General features: G+C 58.4%; 7 protein-coding genes across 12 annotated transcripts in view; all 7 read right to left on the bottom strand.

Annotated features, from left to right (window-relative positions):
- Nucleotides 1–1,307: 1,307 nt before the first annotated feature.
- On the bottom strand, nt 1,308–3,123 carry ABB37_04850 (vacuolar protein sorting-associated protein 4; the record flags this gene model as incomplete). Its single annotated transcript, XM_015802664.1, has 1 exon — nt 1,308–3,123. The coding sequence occupies exon 1, from the start codon at nt 2,643–2,645 to the stop codon at nt 1,308–1,310; it is 1,338 nt and encodes a 445-aa protein (XP_015659108.1). The 5' UTR covers nt 2,646–3,123.
- Nucleotides 3,124–3,964: 841 nt separating this feature from the next.
- Nucleotides 3,965–5,651, bottom strand: ABB37_04849 (putative protein kinase; the record flags this gene model as incomplete). 2 transcript variants are annotated; one of them, XM_015802662.1, is made up of 1 exon in its annotated part: nt 3,965–5,651. In XM_015802662.1, exon 1 carries the CDS (start codon nt 5,306–5,308, stop codon nt 3,965–3,967), a length of 1,344 nt encoding a protein of 447 aa, XP_015659106.1. In that variant the 5' UTR covers nt 5,309–5,651. The 2 variants fall into 2 exon arrangements, with proteins under 2 accessions (XP_015659106.1, XP_015659107.1); XM_015802663.1 differs by having other exon boundaries at nt 3,965–5,556.
- Nucleotides 5,652–6,499: 848 nt separating this feature from the next.
- On the bottom strand, nt 6,500–10,286 carry ABB37_04848 (hypothetical protein; the record flags this gene model as incomplete). Of its 3 annotated transcripts, none has more annotated exons than XM_015802659.1 (1): nt 6,500–10,286. In XM_015802659.1, exon 1 carries the CDS (start codon nt 9,875–9,877, stop codon nt 6,500–6,502), a length of 3,378 nt encoding a protein of 1,125 aa, XP_015659103.1. In that variant the 5' UTR covers nt 9,878–10,286. The 3 variants fall into 3 exon arrangements, with proteins under 3 accessions (XP_015659103.1, XP_015659104.1, XP_015659105.1); XM_015802660.1 differs by having other exon boundaries at nt 6,500–10,282; XM_015802661.1 differs by having other exon boundaries at nt 6,500–9,932.
- A 580-nt stretch (nt 10,287–10,866) lies between these two features.
- ABB37_04847 (hypothetical protein) lies at nt 10,867–11,643 on the bottom strand (the record flags this gene model as incomplete). Its single annotated transcript, XM_015802658.1, has 1 exon — nt 10,867–11,643. One exon carries the CDS (start codon nt 11,641–11,643, stop codon nt 10,867–10,869), a length of 777 nt encoding a protein of 258 aa, XP_015659102.1.
- Nucleotides 11,644–13,010: 1,367 nt separating this feature from the next.
- On the bottom strand, nt 13,011–13,328 carry ABB37_04846 (hypothetical protein; the record flags this gene model as incomplete). The annotated part of the gene is made up of 1 exon (XM_015802657.1): nt 13,011–13,328. The coding sequence occupies one exon, from the start codon at nt 13,326–13,328 to the stop codon at nt 13,011–13,013; it is 318 nt and encodes a 105-aa protein (XP_015659101.1).
- Nucleotides 13,329–13,429: 101 nt separating this feature from the next.
- On the bottom strand, nt 13,430–14,821 carry ABB37_04845 (receptor-type adenylate cyclase b; the record flags this gene model as incomplete). Its single annotated transcript, XM_015802656.1, has 1 exon — nt 13,430–14,821. The coding sequence occupies one exon, from the start codon at nt 14,819–14,821 to the stop codon at nt 13,430–13,432; it is 1,392 nt and encodes a 463-aa protein (XP_015659100.1).
- A 43-nt stretch (nt 14,822–14,864) lies between these two features.
- Nucleotides 14,865–14,929, bottom strand: part of ABB37_04844 (putative receptor-type adenylate cyclase) — a gene marked incomplete at its 3' end in the record, with an annotated part of 4,019 nt that continues 3,954 nt past the window's right edge. For all 3 annotated transcript variants that reach the window (XM_015802653.1, XM_015802654.1, XM_015802655.1), the window contains exon 1: nt 14,865–14,929. This exon is cut by the window's right edge. In XM_015802653.1, the coding sequence (XP_015659097.1) occupies nt 14,865–14,929 (65 nt within the window).

Raw genomic sequence — 14,929 nt, 5'->3', positions numbered from 1 at the left:
CTAGTTGGAAGACTATGTGTTGAATTCAAAGCATTGCAGAGGCGTGTAGAGGTATATACAAGAAGCGACGCGTGCGTGGGCGAACACACACACACACACACACACACACACACATACACAGAGAAACAAAAAATACGCGATACATGAGAAGAGCACACAAACAGAGGAGGCGTAAAAGAGTAGACGAATGATCCGAATTCCGACGTTTCAGCTCACCGTACCGTATCCAATGCTTCGCATCGCACGCGGGAACAGGCACGAATCGAGATGCTGCACAGGACATGTTATCTCTGCAAACGAACAAGAAATGCGCACATACGCAACAACAACAACAACAACAAACCTTATTGTGGCATGGTGCTGTTTCGAGTTGCAATACGCTGCTGGCAATGAAATAATAATAAAAGACGAGAGGATCGTACAGCACGCAAACAAACAAGCCAAGAAACCCTACCTCGGTTCGTCCAACGTTTTCTGGCCTCTCTGCTTTCACTACAGTGTGCTTCTTCCTTGTTGCTACATCGCGGCTTCAGCGGACGACACCGCTGTGCCGAGCCCACCCGCTCCGTCGCATCCGAAACAGACTCGAGCGCAAGCGCCCATAAAGAAGCAACTTTGCCTTTCCGCTTCTTCCTCCTCTTCTTCTTCTTTCGACGCCTTCCGCTTTAAGCTGCAACTTCCCTTCCCTCTTTCCGCGGGGTGCTGCACTGCCGGCTCTAAGTGAGAATACATGTCGTGGTGAAGGAAGGAATGCCGGAAAGCTGCGGAGAGCACAAGCAAATACAAAAGATGGGCCGCTCATTGGACAATAAAAGCGGCAGGGGAGACCTATTTTTAAAGCAACACAACTGCAACGAGGAAAAGAAAAAAGAGGAGACGCACGACGCCTTCGAACTTCCAAAGAACGACGCGGCGAGTTGGTTTGGAAAACACAAGACAACGGAGAGCTGCGTTGGACGCTTCGAGATAATAATAACAATAATACTAAACCCGATAGCACCAGTGATATACAGAAAGAGAGTGAAGGAGTCCTTCCCACCACCACCACACCATCAGCCGGTTGGCTGCCTTACATCTCGTCGACATGAACAACCACTCTGAGAAAGGCACGGAGGCCCTGCCACGTGTGGCACTTTTCTTCGGCTCCACCACCAATTCTCTTACCCTTCTATAGCACTTTTTAAGGGCTTTTTAGCTCATTGCCTCCGACATCCCTCAACTCCCGCAAGCGTGCTCGAAGTACAACTGTGGTTGACTTCACGTCTCCGTGCCCTTGCACGGCACGGCAGCGGTACACGCCTCGAGACTTAGCCCTCCTGGCCAAAATCAGCTGTGAACTTGACGTGCTGGTCAATGTCGTCCTGGTTCACCGACGGCTTGCTGGTGCGCAGCGCTTTAATAAAATCCTCCTTCGTCACCGGCATCGGCATCAGCAGCTCCGGCTCTGGGATCTCCACCGCGGACATCGGAAAGGCGTCGGGGTCGCCGGGCGAGCACGGCACGAGGCGGTTGTTCACCGTACGCGTTGGGTCGTGTGGGTTGGGGCCCGGTACCCGCTTAAAGTGCGTCGCCACCTGCAACGTGCGCACGCATTCCATCAGCGCGTTGCGCACCACGTTCTCGATATCGCTGCCCGAGTACCACTCTGTCCGCTTCGCCAGATCCAGCCAATCGTCGTCGACGAGGGTGTTGGGGGTATCGCCCATGTGAATTTTAAACATCTGCACACGCGCCGGCAGCTCCGGTAGCGGGATATAAATTCGGCGCTCAAAGCGGCGACGAATGGCGCTGTCGAGGCACCACGGAATGTTCGTCGCGGCGAGCACGAGGACCCCCTCGTCATCGTGGCCCACGCCTTGCATCTGCACGAGGAACTCCGTCTTGACACGACGCGACGCGTCGTTTTCGCTGTCGGAGCGCGCCGACACGAGGGAGTCGATCTCGTCCACGAAGATGATGGAGGGCTTGCCTTCTGTCTTGTAAGCCTCGCGCGCCATCTCGAAGAGGCTGCGGACGAGTTTCTCGGAGTCGCCCAGCCAGCGCGAGAGCAGGTCGGAGCTGCTGACGCTGAGGAAGGTGCCATCCGCCTCCGTCGCAACGGCCTTGGCGAGGTACGACTTACCCGTACCAGGAGGGCCGTAGAGCAGGATGCCGCGCCACGGCTTTCGCTTGCCGGTGAAAAGCTGTGGAAACTTCATGGGCAAAATGACGGACTCCTTCAGCGCCTGCTTGGCGGCCTCCAGACCGGCTATTTGATCCCACTTCACATCCGGCTTCACTCGGACGATGGCGCCGTCGAGGTTGTTGCGCATGCGCTGTTTATCCTCGTCGTCCTCCTTCGCCTTCTTGCTCGCGGAGGCGGTCTTCTGGGCGGTGGCGTTAGCGCCTGGTTGATTGCCGGCGTCCTGATCACGGGAGTTGTCCAAGTACTCCTTGATCTTCTCTGCGCGTGCGATGATGTCCGACACTTTACGTTTCAAATACTCTCGCTTCGTGGGGTTTTTGTTTTCGTACTTGATCGCAGTGAGAAACACGTCGATCGTCTCCATGTACCAGCGGTACGCCTCCTCATACTCCTTGCTCTCATCGAGCGCCGCCGCCTTCTTGAACAGCTCGACGCCTTTGCTGGTGAAATCCACGGACATCGCGACAACACAAGTAAATCAAGAGAAACAAAAAGAAAAACAGCAAAAGGAACAAAAGAAGCGGAACGCGATGGGTAGAGAATCGCAAACACCAGGCAGAAAGAAAAGCAAGGCAGCAAAGAAGACAGTTGAATACTATATATATAAAGGAGGAAACGAGTGGTTAAGTCGACGAATTAAACCAGCGAATATGCTTACAGACTTGTCCTCTCCCCCGACGAGGTGAAGCGTGCTGTTCGAAAGATGTACGCGGGCACGGGTGAAGAGGAAGAGGAACGCTAGAGGTGTTTGCTCAGGCTTCAGGACCACAAATCGTGCCGCAAAGCACAACTATCAAAAGACAAATACACACACACAAACCCCGAAAGAGAAAACGTATTGTAGGGGAAAAAAAACTCGACAGAAGGGAAGAGACACAACGCAGAGGCACGTAAAGAATGGAAGAGAGTAAATCACTCAACAGGAAACAATATTCTCTACCCAATCGGTCGTTGTTGACGTCGTCCAAGGTGGTAATTGTTATCAGGATGGCATGAGCGATGGAAGAAAAGAAAAAATGATAGTTGCGTCAGAGAAGCACAAAGAGAGATGGAGATAAGAAAGAGGGAGTTCGTCCAGAAAAGAAAATAGAAAACATGAAGTGCTCGGCGCCAGAAAGTAACGGTCCCGGTCCGCATGCGATGCGTACACCTCCAAAGAAACGGTTCAGCTTTGCAAAATGAGAGGCAAAGAAACCGCAATGATGCAACGGGAACTTCGTCCGTGCATCCCACGGACAAACGTTGAGCCCCTGAGAGGAGCACAACAACGGTGCGGTTGCACACGGGTTCATTGCAGTGTCGTTTCGTAACTTAACTCCTTTTTACTTTGGTTGGTGCCTAAGTACGAAGCTGTAAGGTCAAAAAACAAAAGTACCTGGTGCTGCCTCCCCTCAAAGCAGACACGAGAACAACGGAAGAATCCGTGTAACGCACAAGAGCGCCGAAGCGAAAACGCCCTTTTCAAAGATGACCTGTCCACGTGTTCCCGATACCTCTCTACGTACTCGAGAAACGAAAGAGAAACGCCACATTCTCGATGGAGGAAAAACAAATTAACAAGAACAATAAATCGAATCGAAGCAAAAACAACAACAAACGGAGGAGATTAGATCGCCGGTGAAGCAGCAACAGCAGCGAAGACAGCGACAAGGGGTGAAGCAAGTTGCACTCCGCACGTCAAACAGATATTCGCGGTGAATGTAAAAGGAAAAAAAAAGATATTCAACAGCTTTTGCTAATGTTGCTGTGGGCGCCTTTTGCCTAAAAGATCCATGTGCGCTACTCCTTACCCTCCATGAGCCGGTGCTCCATGATGGCTTGTAGGCGATGAATGACGTCTTCCGCGGTGGGGCGGGCCGCCGGCTGGTGGACGAGCATCGAGACGACCAGCTTCCTAAAATCATCGGAGTAGGTGTAGCGGCGGACGCTCTTGATCTCGCGCTGAATGGCGCGCTCCAGCGAGGCGGGCGTCCACTCCGCGGCGGACAGAACCAGCATATCTCCTGACACCGTCCGCACACACGGGAAATCAGGCAAGGTGGCTAACACAAACATAACGACGCCAAGGCTAAACACGTCCGCCTTGGTGTCGCCGTAACTCTTCTCTAACTCCGGCGCACGATACTCGTAGGTGGGGGACTGCTCCCGACGCTTAATGACACTCGTCGTGACGTCCACCGTGCGGCAGAGATCGAGGTCCATCAGCAGCACCTGCTCCTCGTGACTCAGCAGCAGAATGTTCTCAGGTTTAATGTCGCGGTGCACCAGCGGGGGGTCTTGGGTGTGCAGGTAATGCAGCGCCCCGGCAATTTGCAGCACGATCGAGCACAGCTTCACCTCCGTCACAGGTTTGTGTTGACGCTCAATGAACTTCTTGAGGTCGCCCTCATTGTAAAACGGCATAACAACACAAATACGCAGCGGGCTGTCTACGACAAAGACGTCGAGGTAGCGGATGAGGTGGGGATGATTCAACTGACGCATCCGCTCGACCTGTCGCGCCTGCGACTCGAAGGCGCCCACGTCGGTGTCGTTAAAAATCATCTCCTTCAGCACCACCACCTCGTTCTCCTCGGTATGGCACTTGAACACCACGCCCTGCGCTCCCTCGCCCAACTTCTCCTTCCCCAGCAACTTTCGATACTTCGTGCTCTTCACCGCTGCGGCGGCCACCGCGGCGATGCGGGCCGGCGGCGGCGAGGCAGCGACCGGGCTTGCGCTCGACACCAGAGGGAGCGGCACGTTGCGCAGAAACAGGTCGTCGACGTCGTGTCGGATGTACGCGTTGCGCGGCGACTGCAACATCGGGTAGTCGCAGCAGTCAAAGCACTTCAGCTGACCGCACTCGAAGCTACCGCCGCCGGCGACGCAGCTAAAGCAGATAGGCGTGGCGCACAGATCACAGAAGAATTCAACTTCCGCGTAGGGAATCGGCTGGGCACAGCGGCCGCAGCGAAACGCAAACGCAGGCGGGGTGCATCGCGCACACACGCCTACGTTGGTGCGATTTGGATAGCGCAGTCGAGTGCAGTTGTCGCACACTGCATTGCGGCAGCAGACGCAGAAGTTCAGCTCTGTGTCTGCATGACTTGAGTGGCACAAGGCACATCGATAGGTGGACATGAAAGGTACGCGTCGACAGAAACGCAGCTCACAAGACGAGACGGGCTAAGCGGTGATCTGCCTTTTTTCCCCACATAAGCGTAGGGGTGGGTGGGAGAGGGAAGAAGGGTACACAAATGGGAAATAAAAGACTTTTTCGGCAACGGAGGGTAGCGGCTGTTTGTTCGTCGCGGGTTTTGTATGTCTATAGCCTTGTTTGTTTCGCGACTATCCTTTCCCTCAACGCGTGACACTCAGCATACGAAACTGCGTTCGAAAAGAAAAGAGAGAAAAATGCATCGACGATGGAGGCAACCCGATGGGCGACGTCGAGGTGGCGTGTGAGCCGCACAAGAACGGGACTGAAAGCAGAGGAGAGATAAAACTCAAAAGCAGCCATTCAACCTTCATTTAGAAAACTATATAGATGGAAAGAAAGCGAGAGAGCGCGTCGCAACGAAAAGAGGGCGCGCCGGGCTTCTTGGCCGCGAAAAGTGGAACCAGGAGCTATTCACCTTGTACCTGGATGAAACGTCGCTCCGTTTGGCTGCTGATGCGCCGCAGCCGCGGTCCACCCCGCTGTGGCACGACTGGCCTTTCCTGATTTGAATCAAAGCTCTCACTGGATTTGACAGTCGTGTGTGTACTTATCCCTCGTGCGGTGAGGCACACCGAAACGACAAAGCGAAGGGCAGAAATCAACAAAGGGGGAACACAACGGTCCACATCAGCGATGCACGAACTCGGTACAGGTCAACGAAAACGAACAAATGAAACATAACAGTCGAAAAGGTAAGCCAAATGCCACCGCGATGGGTGCGTTGAAGCGAGACCACAAACAAGCACACCAGGCTAAAAGAAAAAGAAAAGAGGAGTTGCCGCTAACCATCACAGCAATCATCATGGAAGACGTACGAGCTCATAAGACACACGTTGACGCACGGAAAAGTAAAACCCCCAGAAAAAAAACAAAAGATTCATGGAGTCATAGAAATATGGAGAAAAAAACGATGATGGCTGCTACTTTAATAGCTTTCAAGGTGGAAAGCGGCGAAACCTACAAGAGAAAGGGAATCCATACTGATACAACGCAGCGAGGGCAGACGCATTATCGGCCAAGAACGCAGAACAAAGGCAAAAAAAAAACAGAAGCGAAAAGCAAGTGGCGGCGAGTTGCACGCGCACAACACGGCACGCTCTTTCTTTCTAGCATTAAACTGCCTCCACAGCTGCCTGCTTCTCTGAGAAGGTGCGGCGCAGCTCCCCTTTTACAGATGCCGGTCCCTTCATGGAGAAGGAAGACCGCGACAGCGACGACGACGTCCACGACGTGCGATCGCTCTGCGGCACCACCGCCTCGCCCATTCCGTATTCCCGCCGCGTGGCGTAGTCCCGCTGTGGGTCGTACTCGCCCTGGTCATTCACGTTCACCTCCTTGTTGTCGTGCGGACGATGCCCATTGAGAAGGTCGCTGCGACTGTCGTCGTCGTTGTCTCGATGATACGGGCTGCGGTTCTCGCGCCGCGGCGAGCGGGCGTTGCGGTAGAGGCGGTCGCCTACCGGCTCCTTCGGCACCCCTTCCCACTGCCGCTGCGCCATCGCCGTTATCTGTGGATGGAAGGACGGGGGGCGGGCACCGCTGCGCGACGGCGACGTGTTGGGGCTCGTGCTAGGAGAGTTGCGCTGGCGGTACAGGCGATCAAAGACGGACTCCCGCCGCAGCCCCGAGTCTTCTCTGTCGCGACTACGGCTCTCGTTGGGACGGCTCGGCAGCCGCCTTCCACGCGGCACGGGGTACAGCTGCTTCGCAAAGTCGGAGATCTCCGGCCTGTGCGAGTACGTCGGCGCGCTCCCCGGCGAGGGCGGGCTGCTGTGGTTGTAGAGACGCTGGAAGACGCTGCGGTCGTGCGAAACTTCTTTGCGGGCATACTCGGTGATCTCCGGCGTGAAGGAGGGCAGAGCAGGCTGTGGCGGAGCCTTGCGAGGCTCCAGCAGCCGAGGGGAGAGGTGGCGAACGCTGTAACGTCGCGGCGAGACGTCCGAGTACGACGGCGACTCGTTGCGCCGACCACCCCCGCCGCCACCACCGCCTATAGGGGAATGGCTGCGGTCCTCCTCGATCAGATTGTTGCGGTACACCTCCTGCCCGGGCAGGGTGTGGATGCGCGGACGGAAGGTCAGCTCCTGCAGATCCCTCGCCGCCTCCTCAGCGTCACGGCGCTCGCGGGCACGCAGGTCGAGCAGAATGCGTCGTTGATAGGCCGGCAACGTGGCGGGCAGCTCCACCTCCCGCAGCGTGAGATCGTCCGCGCGGACACTCCAGCGCGGGAAGTGAACTTCCGCCCCGTTCTGCGGGCGCGACCCCTCCGTTTGCTGAGTAAGCTGCAGCGCGGACGCCGCGGGAGGGGAGGGCAGTTGTGGGTTGGGTGCAGAGTGGGCTGCGTGCTTCGATGATGCTAGGGGCGGTGCTGAGAAGGACAGAACTGTGTTTTCCTGCTCGCCCTTCCCTTTCTTGGAGGCGTCCCGCTCGCTTGAGCCGGTGTAGCTGTTGGAGTAGAAGTAGGAGTACGAGCCGGAGCCGCTGTAGCTGCTATGACTGCCGTAGGAGCCGCTGTGCTTGAGAGGCTCCTTCGCACTTGGCGGGAGACTGGCACGCTTATTGGAGTGTTTCGCAGATGCACGATCTGGTGCCGTAGAATCGGCAGCGGCAAGCTTGTCAGACGAGGCCTTCGTTTTGGAGGTGAGGTGCGAAGTGGAGGCAGCCTTTGACCCCTGCGTTGCTTCCTTGACGCTCACTTTTTCCTCCTCCGGCTGCTGCGCTGCGTCACGGGAGGTTGAATGCGCCTTCGCGTCGCTTGCCTTCGCTCTGTTGTCCTCACGCGTCGTGTCTCCGGCGACATCCTCCTTCGGCTTCTCACGCTTCCTGCGCACCACTGCCTTCACACGCTTTGTGTGGTGGCCTTTGGCGAGCTTCTCTGGCTCTCCCCCCTTATCCGCCGTAGCCGCAGCCGGCACCGCCCCCTTCGCGCTTTCAGCTTCCCCGCTTTTCTTTGCCTTCTTCATTCTATCCTCTTCCTCGGCGCCGTCCGCGTGCTCCTTGAAGCTCGCCGAACGAGACGCAGAAGACAGAGAAGAGGCCGTTTGGGGCGTCGGCGCAGTGGCCTGGTTGGGGTCTGCCGCAGCAGCAGCAGCCGCTTCATTTTCCTGTGGCGGTTGATGAGGCACCTCCTCCATTCCGGTAACGGTCGACGTTGCGGGTGCCTCTGCCGATGCGTCTGCGCTGTGCTGCAGGTCGCTCTTTTCTTCTTTTGGGGGCTCCTCCTGCTGCGAGGCGCTGCGAGGGTCCTCGCTGAGCTCCGCACCGGCCGCAACGGGGATGCTCAGCGCACCTGCCGAGCCCTCGCGGTGGGGAGACGTCGTTGCCGCTGCGCCTTCGGCAGCGTCCACGGCGACATCCACCGCCTGGTCAGCCGGCTGCTCGTCTGCGGTCTCTCCCGCCCCTGACACCTTTTTCTTGTCCGCCTTCTTCTTCGAACACGGACCGCACGCGGCGGATGTCTTCTTCTTCCGTGGAGCCTCCGTCGCTGGTGCGGGCTCGTCCGCGTCGGCCGCGGGTGACGGCCCGTTCGCCTGCGCCACCGCCTTCTCTTTTTCCGCCTTCTTCTTTTTCTTGGACGAGGAGAACGGGCCACAGCCTGCGGACGCCTTCTTTTTCCTTGGGGCCTCCGTCGCCGCCGCTGCGGCAGGGGCGGTGTTCGACTCAGCGTTGGCCGGGGTGGGCGCCCCCGCCTCTAACGGAGCGGCGTCGGCGGCACTGCCCCTCGTCGCCGCCGTCTGCGTTTCGGCCGCCACCGCCTCGTTGTCCCGTTCGCTGTTTTGGTCGGGAGAAAACTGAAGGGCGACTTCGGACCCCGCGGCGGCCCCGGTGTTGGCGGCAATGGAAGACGGCTCGTCGCGCAGTGCCGCAGCGGAGTGGGCCGATTGCGTTGGTGCCGTTTTGGATTGGGAGCTCTGCAGCGAAGACTTGTCGCTCGCCGCCGGTGGTGTTTGCCCGGTCTTTGCTTCGACGACCGTATCGTGCGAAGCGTTGAGCTCCTCCGCTGGTCGATCGACATCGGACAGCGGGCTCTTCGCCATTCCTGCGTTGGAGGATGCTTTTATGGAGACCTGCGCCGCGCTGGGCGTCTCGGACAGGCGGGAGCGGTGCAGCGAGGAGGTGGTAGACGCCGTTTCGCCTGCTTGCTGATTCGGGTTGTGTGGCTTCGGTGACAACACAGTCGGGGCCACTGCCTGTTGCGACGGCGTACCCTGCGTGGAGCTGCCCTTCTCGCTTGAGGGCTGCGGCGGCGGGGGAGGGGTAAACGCGTGGTTCTCCTGCGGGGCCGCGTATTCGTTTGACTGCAGAACAGGCGGAGAAGGTGGGCTGCACTTTGCGTTGCTGCCCTCCAGCCCTGGGCCGACGGAGGCGGAGGCGGGGTCGTTGCCACGTGCGGCGTCGCTGGGCGGCTGGGCGTGCGGCTGCAGCGTCGGCTCCTCCTCGCTGTCCGAATCGCTGCTGTCAACGATCCTAAGGTGTCTGAAGCGATCCATGGCGGTGTGACGAGTAATGTGGTGTGCTTTTTGCGGTGTGATGAACTCTACTGCTGGAGAATAATTCAAGTAGTACAAATAAAACTCGATAAGAACGACGATGGAGGAAGAGGAAAGAAGGAAGGAAAAAAAAGAGGCAAGTACAAAACAAAATAAACGACGTGACGCAGAGGGAGGAAGATGTGCTATTCAAAACGCTGTGGAGCGTATGAAAGGAAAAATATAGCGGCTGTTTGCTCCTCTTTGTTTGTTTTTGTGGAGGATGGCGTTGTCTATGGGGAGGCAGCTTGTCTACGCAGCTTGCGGCCTTCTACAGCGGGGGAATGGCGAAGTCGATTGATTCGCAGCGTAAAAAGTAATAATAGCAAGAGGAATCAGAGAGAGAGACAGTTCCAATCGACCACTCTCTATTTGGGAAGGAGGGAAAGAAGAAGGACGAGGAGATAAGAAAAAACAAGTACAGTGCAAACAGATCTCATGACATCTCGTGTAGCGCTTTCTCCTTTTACCATTAAGGGTTGACATCGCTTATGCGCTGTTTTGAAAACAAAAAGACTGCACGAAAGGGAGCGTCCGGTCGACTCAGGACGTCGGCATTTTCACCTCGCAGGGTTGGAAAAGAGGGCGGGGCGGCGGGAAAACAAACACAAAAGCAGCCTCTCCGGGAGAGGGGTCGGCTAGGGGGGAGGGAGAGAGAGGGAGAGCACAAAAACACGCGTACGCTGCATGCAGCTCCCAATTCATCTCCCGACGCTGGCGAAGGCCGTGCTCGGAACGCGTCCAACGGATTCGGCGCCGTGACCGCCGCAACAGACGTGGCAGATGTACGGAGCGTGGCAGAGGCGCAGGAGAGGGTACGGTGGCTGCCGGTGCAGATGCCGGCAGTGCGCGACGCCTCGTCCGGCAACGATAAAGGGGTGGCCGCAGAAGCAGCCGGCACCGCTGCATCACCACGGTTCAGCAGCACAAATGCGAGCGGGCCGTCGCTGTTAGCCTGCGCTTGCTGCACGCGGCGGTGGCTGCCGGGCAGTGGCAGGGAGGGAGGGAAGGTCCGCCAGCCGATGGGGACGAGGAGGGAAGCCCGAAGACACCACGGCGATCCGCGCCACGTCCTCCCCGCCGGCCACGGCTGCGGCTGCGGCGTACGCGGTGGGCTTCGCTGCGGTGCCATCCAGCACACCGCCGCGTCGCAACGGCGCCGAGTTGTTTCGAACGACGCTCGTGGGGGCTGAGAGGGTGCCACCATCCACAAAGCGCGATGCGGCAGCGGTGGCCCACACGGTACGCAACAGCTGCGTAGGGGAAACAGCGGAGTAAATGGTGGAGAAGCAGATCAGGTGTTGTGCACGCACGTCGCCCCAGCAGCGTTTACGCACCGCACGGTGTGAGCGCAGCGGCACCAACGACGCTGGGAAGGGCGGCACAATAAAGAAGGAGAGTGAGAAGCCGCAGCACACGGCAAGGCGAGGATTGGGGACAGATGACAGGCGATCGTAGAACGGGTCCGCTAGGCAGGCACCAGAGGGGTGGCGGTGCACGCCGGCACAAGTCGCTCCTCTCCTTGTGGCGCCATCGCCGGAAGAGGACGCAGCGCCAACGCTCACCGAAGGTACGCATTCGTCGTCGCTTTCTCCGCGGCAGCTGGCACACGCCGGTTCCGGCTCCGTGTGCCAGCCCTCTGCAGCGTACACACACGCAGCAAAAACAACGGCAGTGCAACGCGGCGCACCGCTGCAGCCATCATCAAGCGCAATGCAACCCGTCATCAGCAGCGGCAGCTCCCGCACAGGCAGCGGCGCACACAGGCCAGCCGCGCAGCACCGGAGCGCCGCAGCGGAACGCATCAGCCGCGGCACGCGCAGCGGCCTCTCATTGGCGTTGTTTCGTTTTTAGCTCAACAGTGTCACACACCTTCCGTCAGACCCAAACAGTCGCATCGTGCGGCTTAGCGTGCGTCCGCAGCGTGCAGGCAGGACCCGCACACGCACACGCACGCCACCACACATGCGCCCAGACCCAAGACAGCAAGGGTTGTTACGCTGTATATCACAACGCATTCTCCCTTAGTTTGCGAGAAAACAATACCCGGCGCAATTTGTGCATGGGTGTGTTGCATACAATAAAAAGTAATAATAAAGAGATGATCACAGGATTTTCCGAACAAGGAAGAAGAAAACAAAAACACGTTTACCGATCTTCGTACGTTCAGACACGAAGCGACGCCGGATGTGTTGCACGAGTGCTCATGCGGGAGCGGTGCGGCGACAACTCCCGGGAGGGGGAGATGCAGCAGCTGCGTGCCAGAGTCAGAGGGAACACAGGTGGGTACGGGAATCGCAGCGTCGTCACGACGAGACAGATTTAGAGTTAAACAGCAAAAAGAAGCGCCCCTGCAGAGCATGACGGAACGGAGTTGCGTCATGCTGTCGATCCAAGTAAATCTTTCGAGGTGAAAACAAAAACATCGGTACAAGTTATCTCGTTGCCGCTTCTTGTTTTAAGTAAAGGCATACAATCAAAAAGGAAACACGAAAGAGCGGCAAAACTGCATCCGCCAACTCTTGTTATCAAAGGAAAGTTTTTGAAGCACCAACGGTGCCGTTGGAAAGTAAGCAAGCACTATTCGCTGCGGGTGTCGCGAAGCTCACGTGTGCGTTTGCGTGTGAAGCGTCTCAGTGGCAGTGTAGATTTTGAGGAAGACTCGTAAGAGATGGCTGCGGAGACGCCGCAAAATGGGGAGCACACGAAAGGAAAGTGCGTTGCCACCGCTGGTTTGGAGAAGCTGAGCTGAGCACGCAGTTTGACAGAAAAAAGTTATCCATGTTCAATTCACGGCGGGAAGGAGAGGAGAGAGGAGCTGTGGGACACGGTGCGTGACGATCCATGGCGCCCTCCGTGGCCACACAGCAAAGTTACATACGTAAGTACATCAGCTGAAAAGAGAGTAAAGGAGAATAGTTACCTCAGTGCCAAAAACAATAACAAATAAAAATATTACATTATTTGTCTCACGATTTGGAGCAAAGTGAAAAGAAGAAAACGGACGGGGTGATCGCGCGGCACTCGCTCACCCTTCACCCATCCGATGGCCGGTCCGCGGCACCGCATCCCCAGCACTTGAACGGCGCACACGTCATGTCAGGCGGCCCGGCACGGCGGCATTCGTCCCCGCAGGCTCCGGTATCCCCGCACGGTCCTCCGCAGCTCCGACTGGGTTCGAGCACAGATCGAATGCCATCGGCTCGTCCTGCGTCTGAAGGGGGTTGCCGCCCCGACACCCCGGCTCATCCGGCAGGCGCAACGACGAGCGCGCCGTCTCCGTGGGCCCAAAGAACCCGTGGAAGCTCCCCAGCGTGGCTCGGTCCTTCAGCCGCGGCGGCGCATCACCGCAGTGCTCCGGCTCATGGGCGTTGCTGCCACTGCGCAGGGAGTTGCGCCGCCCACCCGCCATGCCGCCCACAGAGTTCAGCAGGGTCGACTCCGCACCGTTGTCACCCCCGTTCCGCCGCAGCCGGGCCTCCGTCACGCGGCCCACTCGCACCGCCAGACGATTTAAGAGGCCTTGGCAGTAGTCCTCCGCGGAGATCCCGCTGTGGCGTGGCGGGACGGGCACACTCCACTTCGCCAGCAGAGGCTGCAGCTCACGGATGCGCTGCGCAGGCGGGTAGGTGGAGAAGCAGCTCGCCAGCACGAAGGACACAGCAGCAGCCGTGCACGACATGTTCGTGTGCGACGACATCGGATCGTCGAGGGTGTTGGTCCCCGTCGTCGTCGTGGCGTTGTCCGGCAGCACCGCTTCGATCTCCGTTCGCAGGTTCGCGTGCTGGCGGCCCACAACGGATTCAGCTGGTACATCTCCACCGCGTGCGGCACCCCGCGCAGCCTCTGCGCACCCAGATCAGTGGAGTCGAGCTGCTCGCGTGTGGCGTCGGGCAGCGCCCACCACGTCGCCTCCGTCAGCACAACCTGCCCGCCGTTCGTGATGGCCTCCGTGCGCGCCGCCATGTTCGACGTGTCGCCGTAGTAGTCGTAGCCGCGTGTCACCTCGTCCAGGCGGATATCCGACAGCCCGGTGTGGATCCCCATGCGCACACGCAGGCCGCTCCACAGGACCTCGTACGCGTCGCGGCTCAGCTGCGCGCTGTGCGGGTGCTCACCGCCGGCCTCCTGCGCCCGCTGCAGCTCAAAGCCGCGGTACGCCTCGTCGATCTCGCTCGTCTTCCAGTCGTACTCCAGCAGCCTCGTTTGGATCTCCGCTGCCAGCTTCACCGCGGAGTGGGCGTCCTTGCAGGCAATCATGAACGAGTCGCCGATCGTCTTCACCTCGTAGCACTTGTGCTTGCTGATGGCCAGGCGAATCACGCGGTGGTGCGCAGCAACCGCCTCGGGCATCAGCTGCGGCAGCGCGGCCCACAGCGCAGTGCTGCTCTCAATGTCCGTGAACACGATGGTCACCGGCTCGTCCACCATCTTGGGTGCCGCGTCGTTGTTGCGCACACCCACAAGGCAGCAAAACACAAACGCGAGGACGAGGCCAATAAGCAGCAGACCCCCCATGACGCTGCCCACAATCACGCCCGCCAAGCTCGCAGGGGACAGCTTGTTGTCGCCGTGACGCGTCGTCGTGTAGATCATGGAGGGTGTGGTGGCCTCCACCGTCACGGGCACCTTCGGGTCGAGCACGCGCTCCATCGACAGCACCACGATGCTCCGTGCACCGTAGTTGCCGTGGATGCACGTCACTCCCTCACCGGTAGTGCTGCACGACCACTCGAACTTGCCGAAGTCCATCTCATAGAAGGACATCGTGCCTTTGCGGTAGAGGGTATCGACGAGGTTGGTGGAGTTGATCACGTCCGTGGCGACCGCAAGCTGCCTTACAAAACCGGCGGAGATCATGTCCTCCAAATGCGCAGGCGTGTGGTCGGCAGCATCGGGCAGCATCTCATGAAACGCGGCCAGCAACGGGGAGGCGGCGTGGGCATCGTCAGACGTGTCCGACCACAGCGGCATGTTCGTGAACGTCAAAAAGCGGCGCCGCACCGATGGCTC

Source organism: Leptomonas pyrrhocoris (assembly GCF_001293395.1).
Source record: "Leptomonas pyrrhocoris isolate H10 chromosome Unknown, whole genome shotgun sequence".
NCBI lineage: Eukaryota > Euglenozoa > Kinetoplastea > Trypanosomatida > Trypanosomatidae > Leptomonas > Leptomonas pyrrhocoris.
This window is presented reverse-complemented; position numbering and strand designations above follow the sequence as displayed.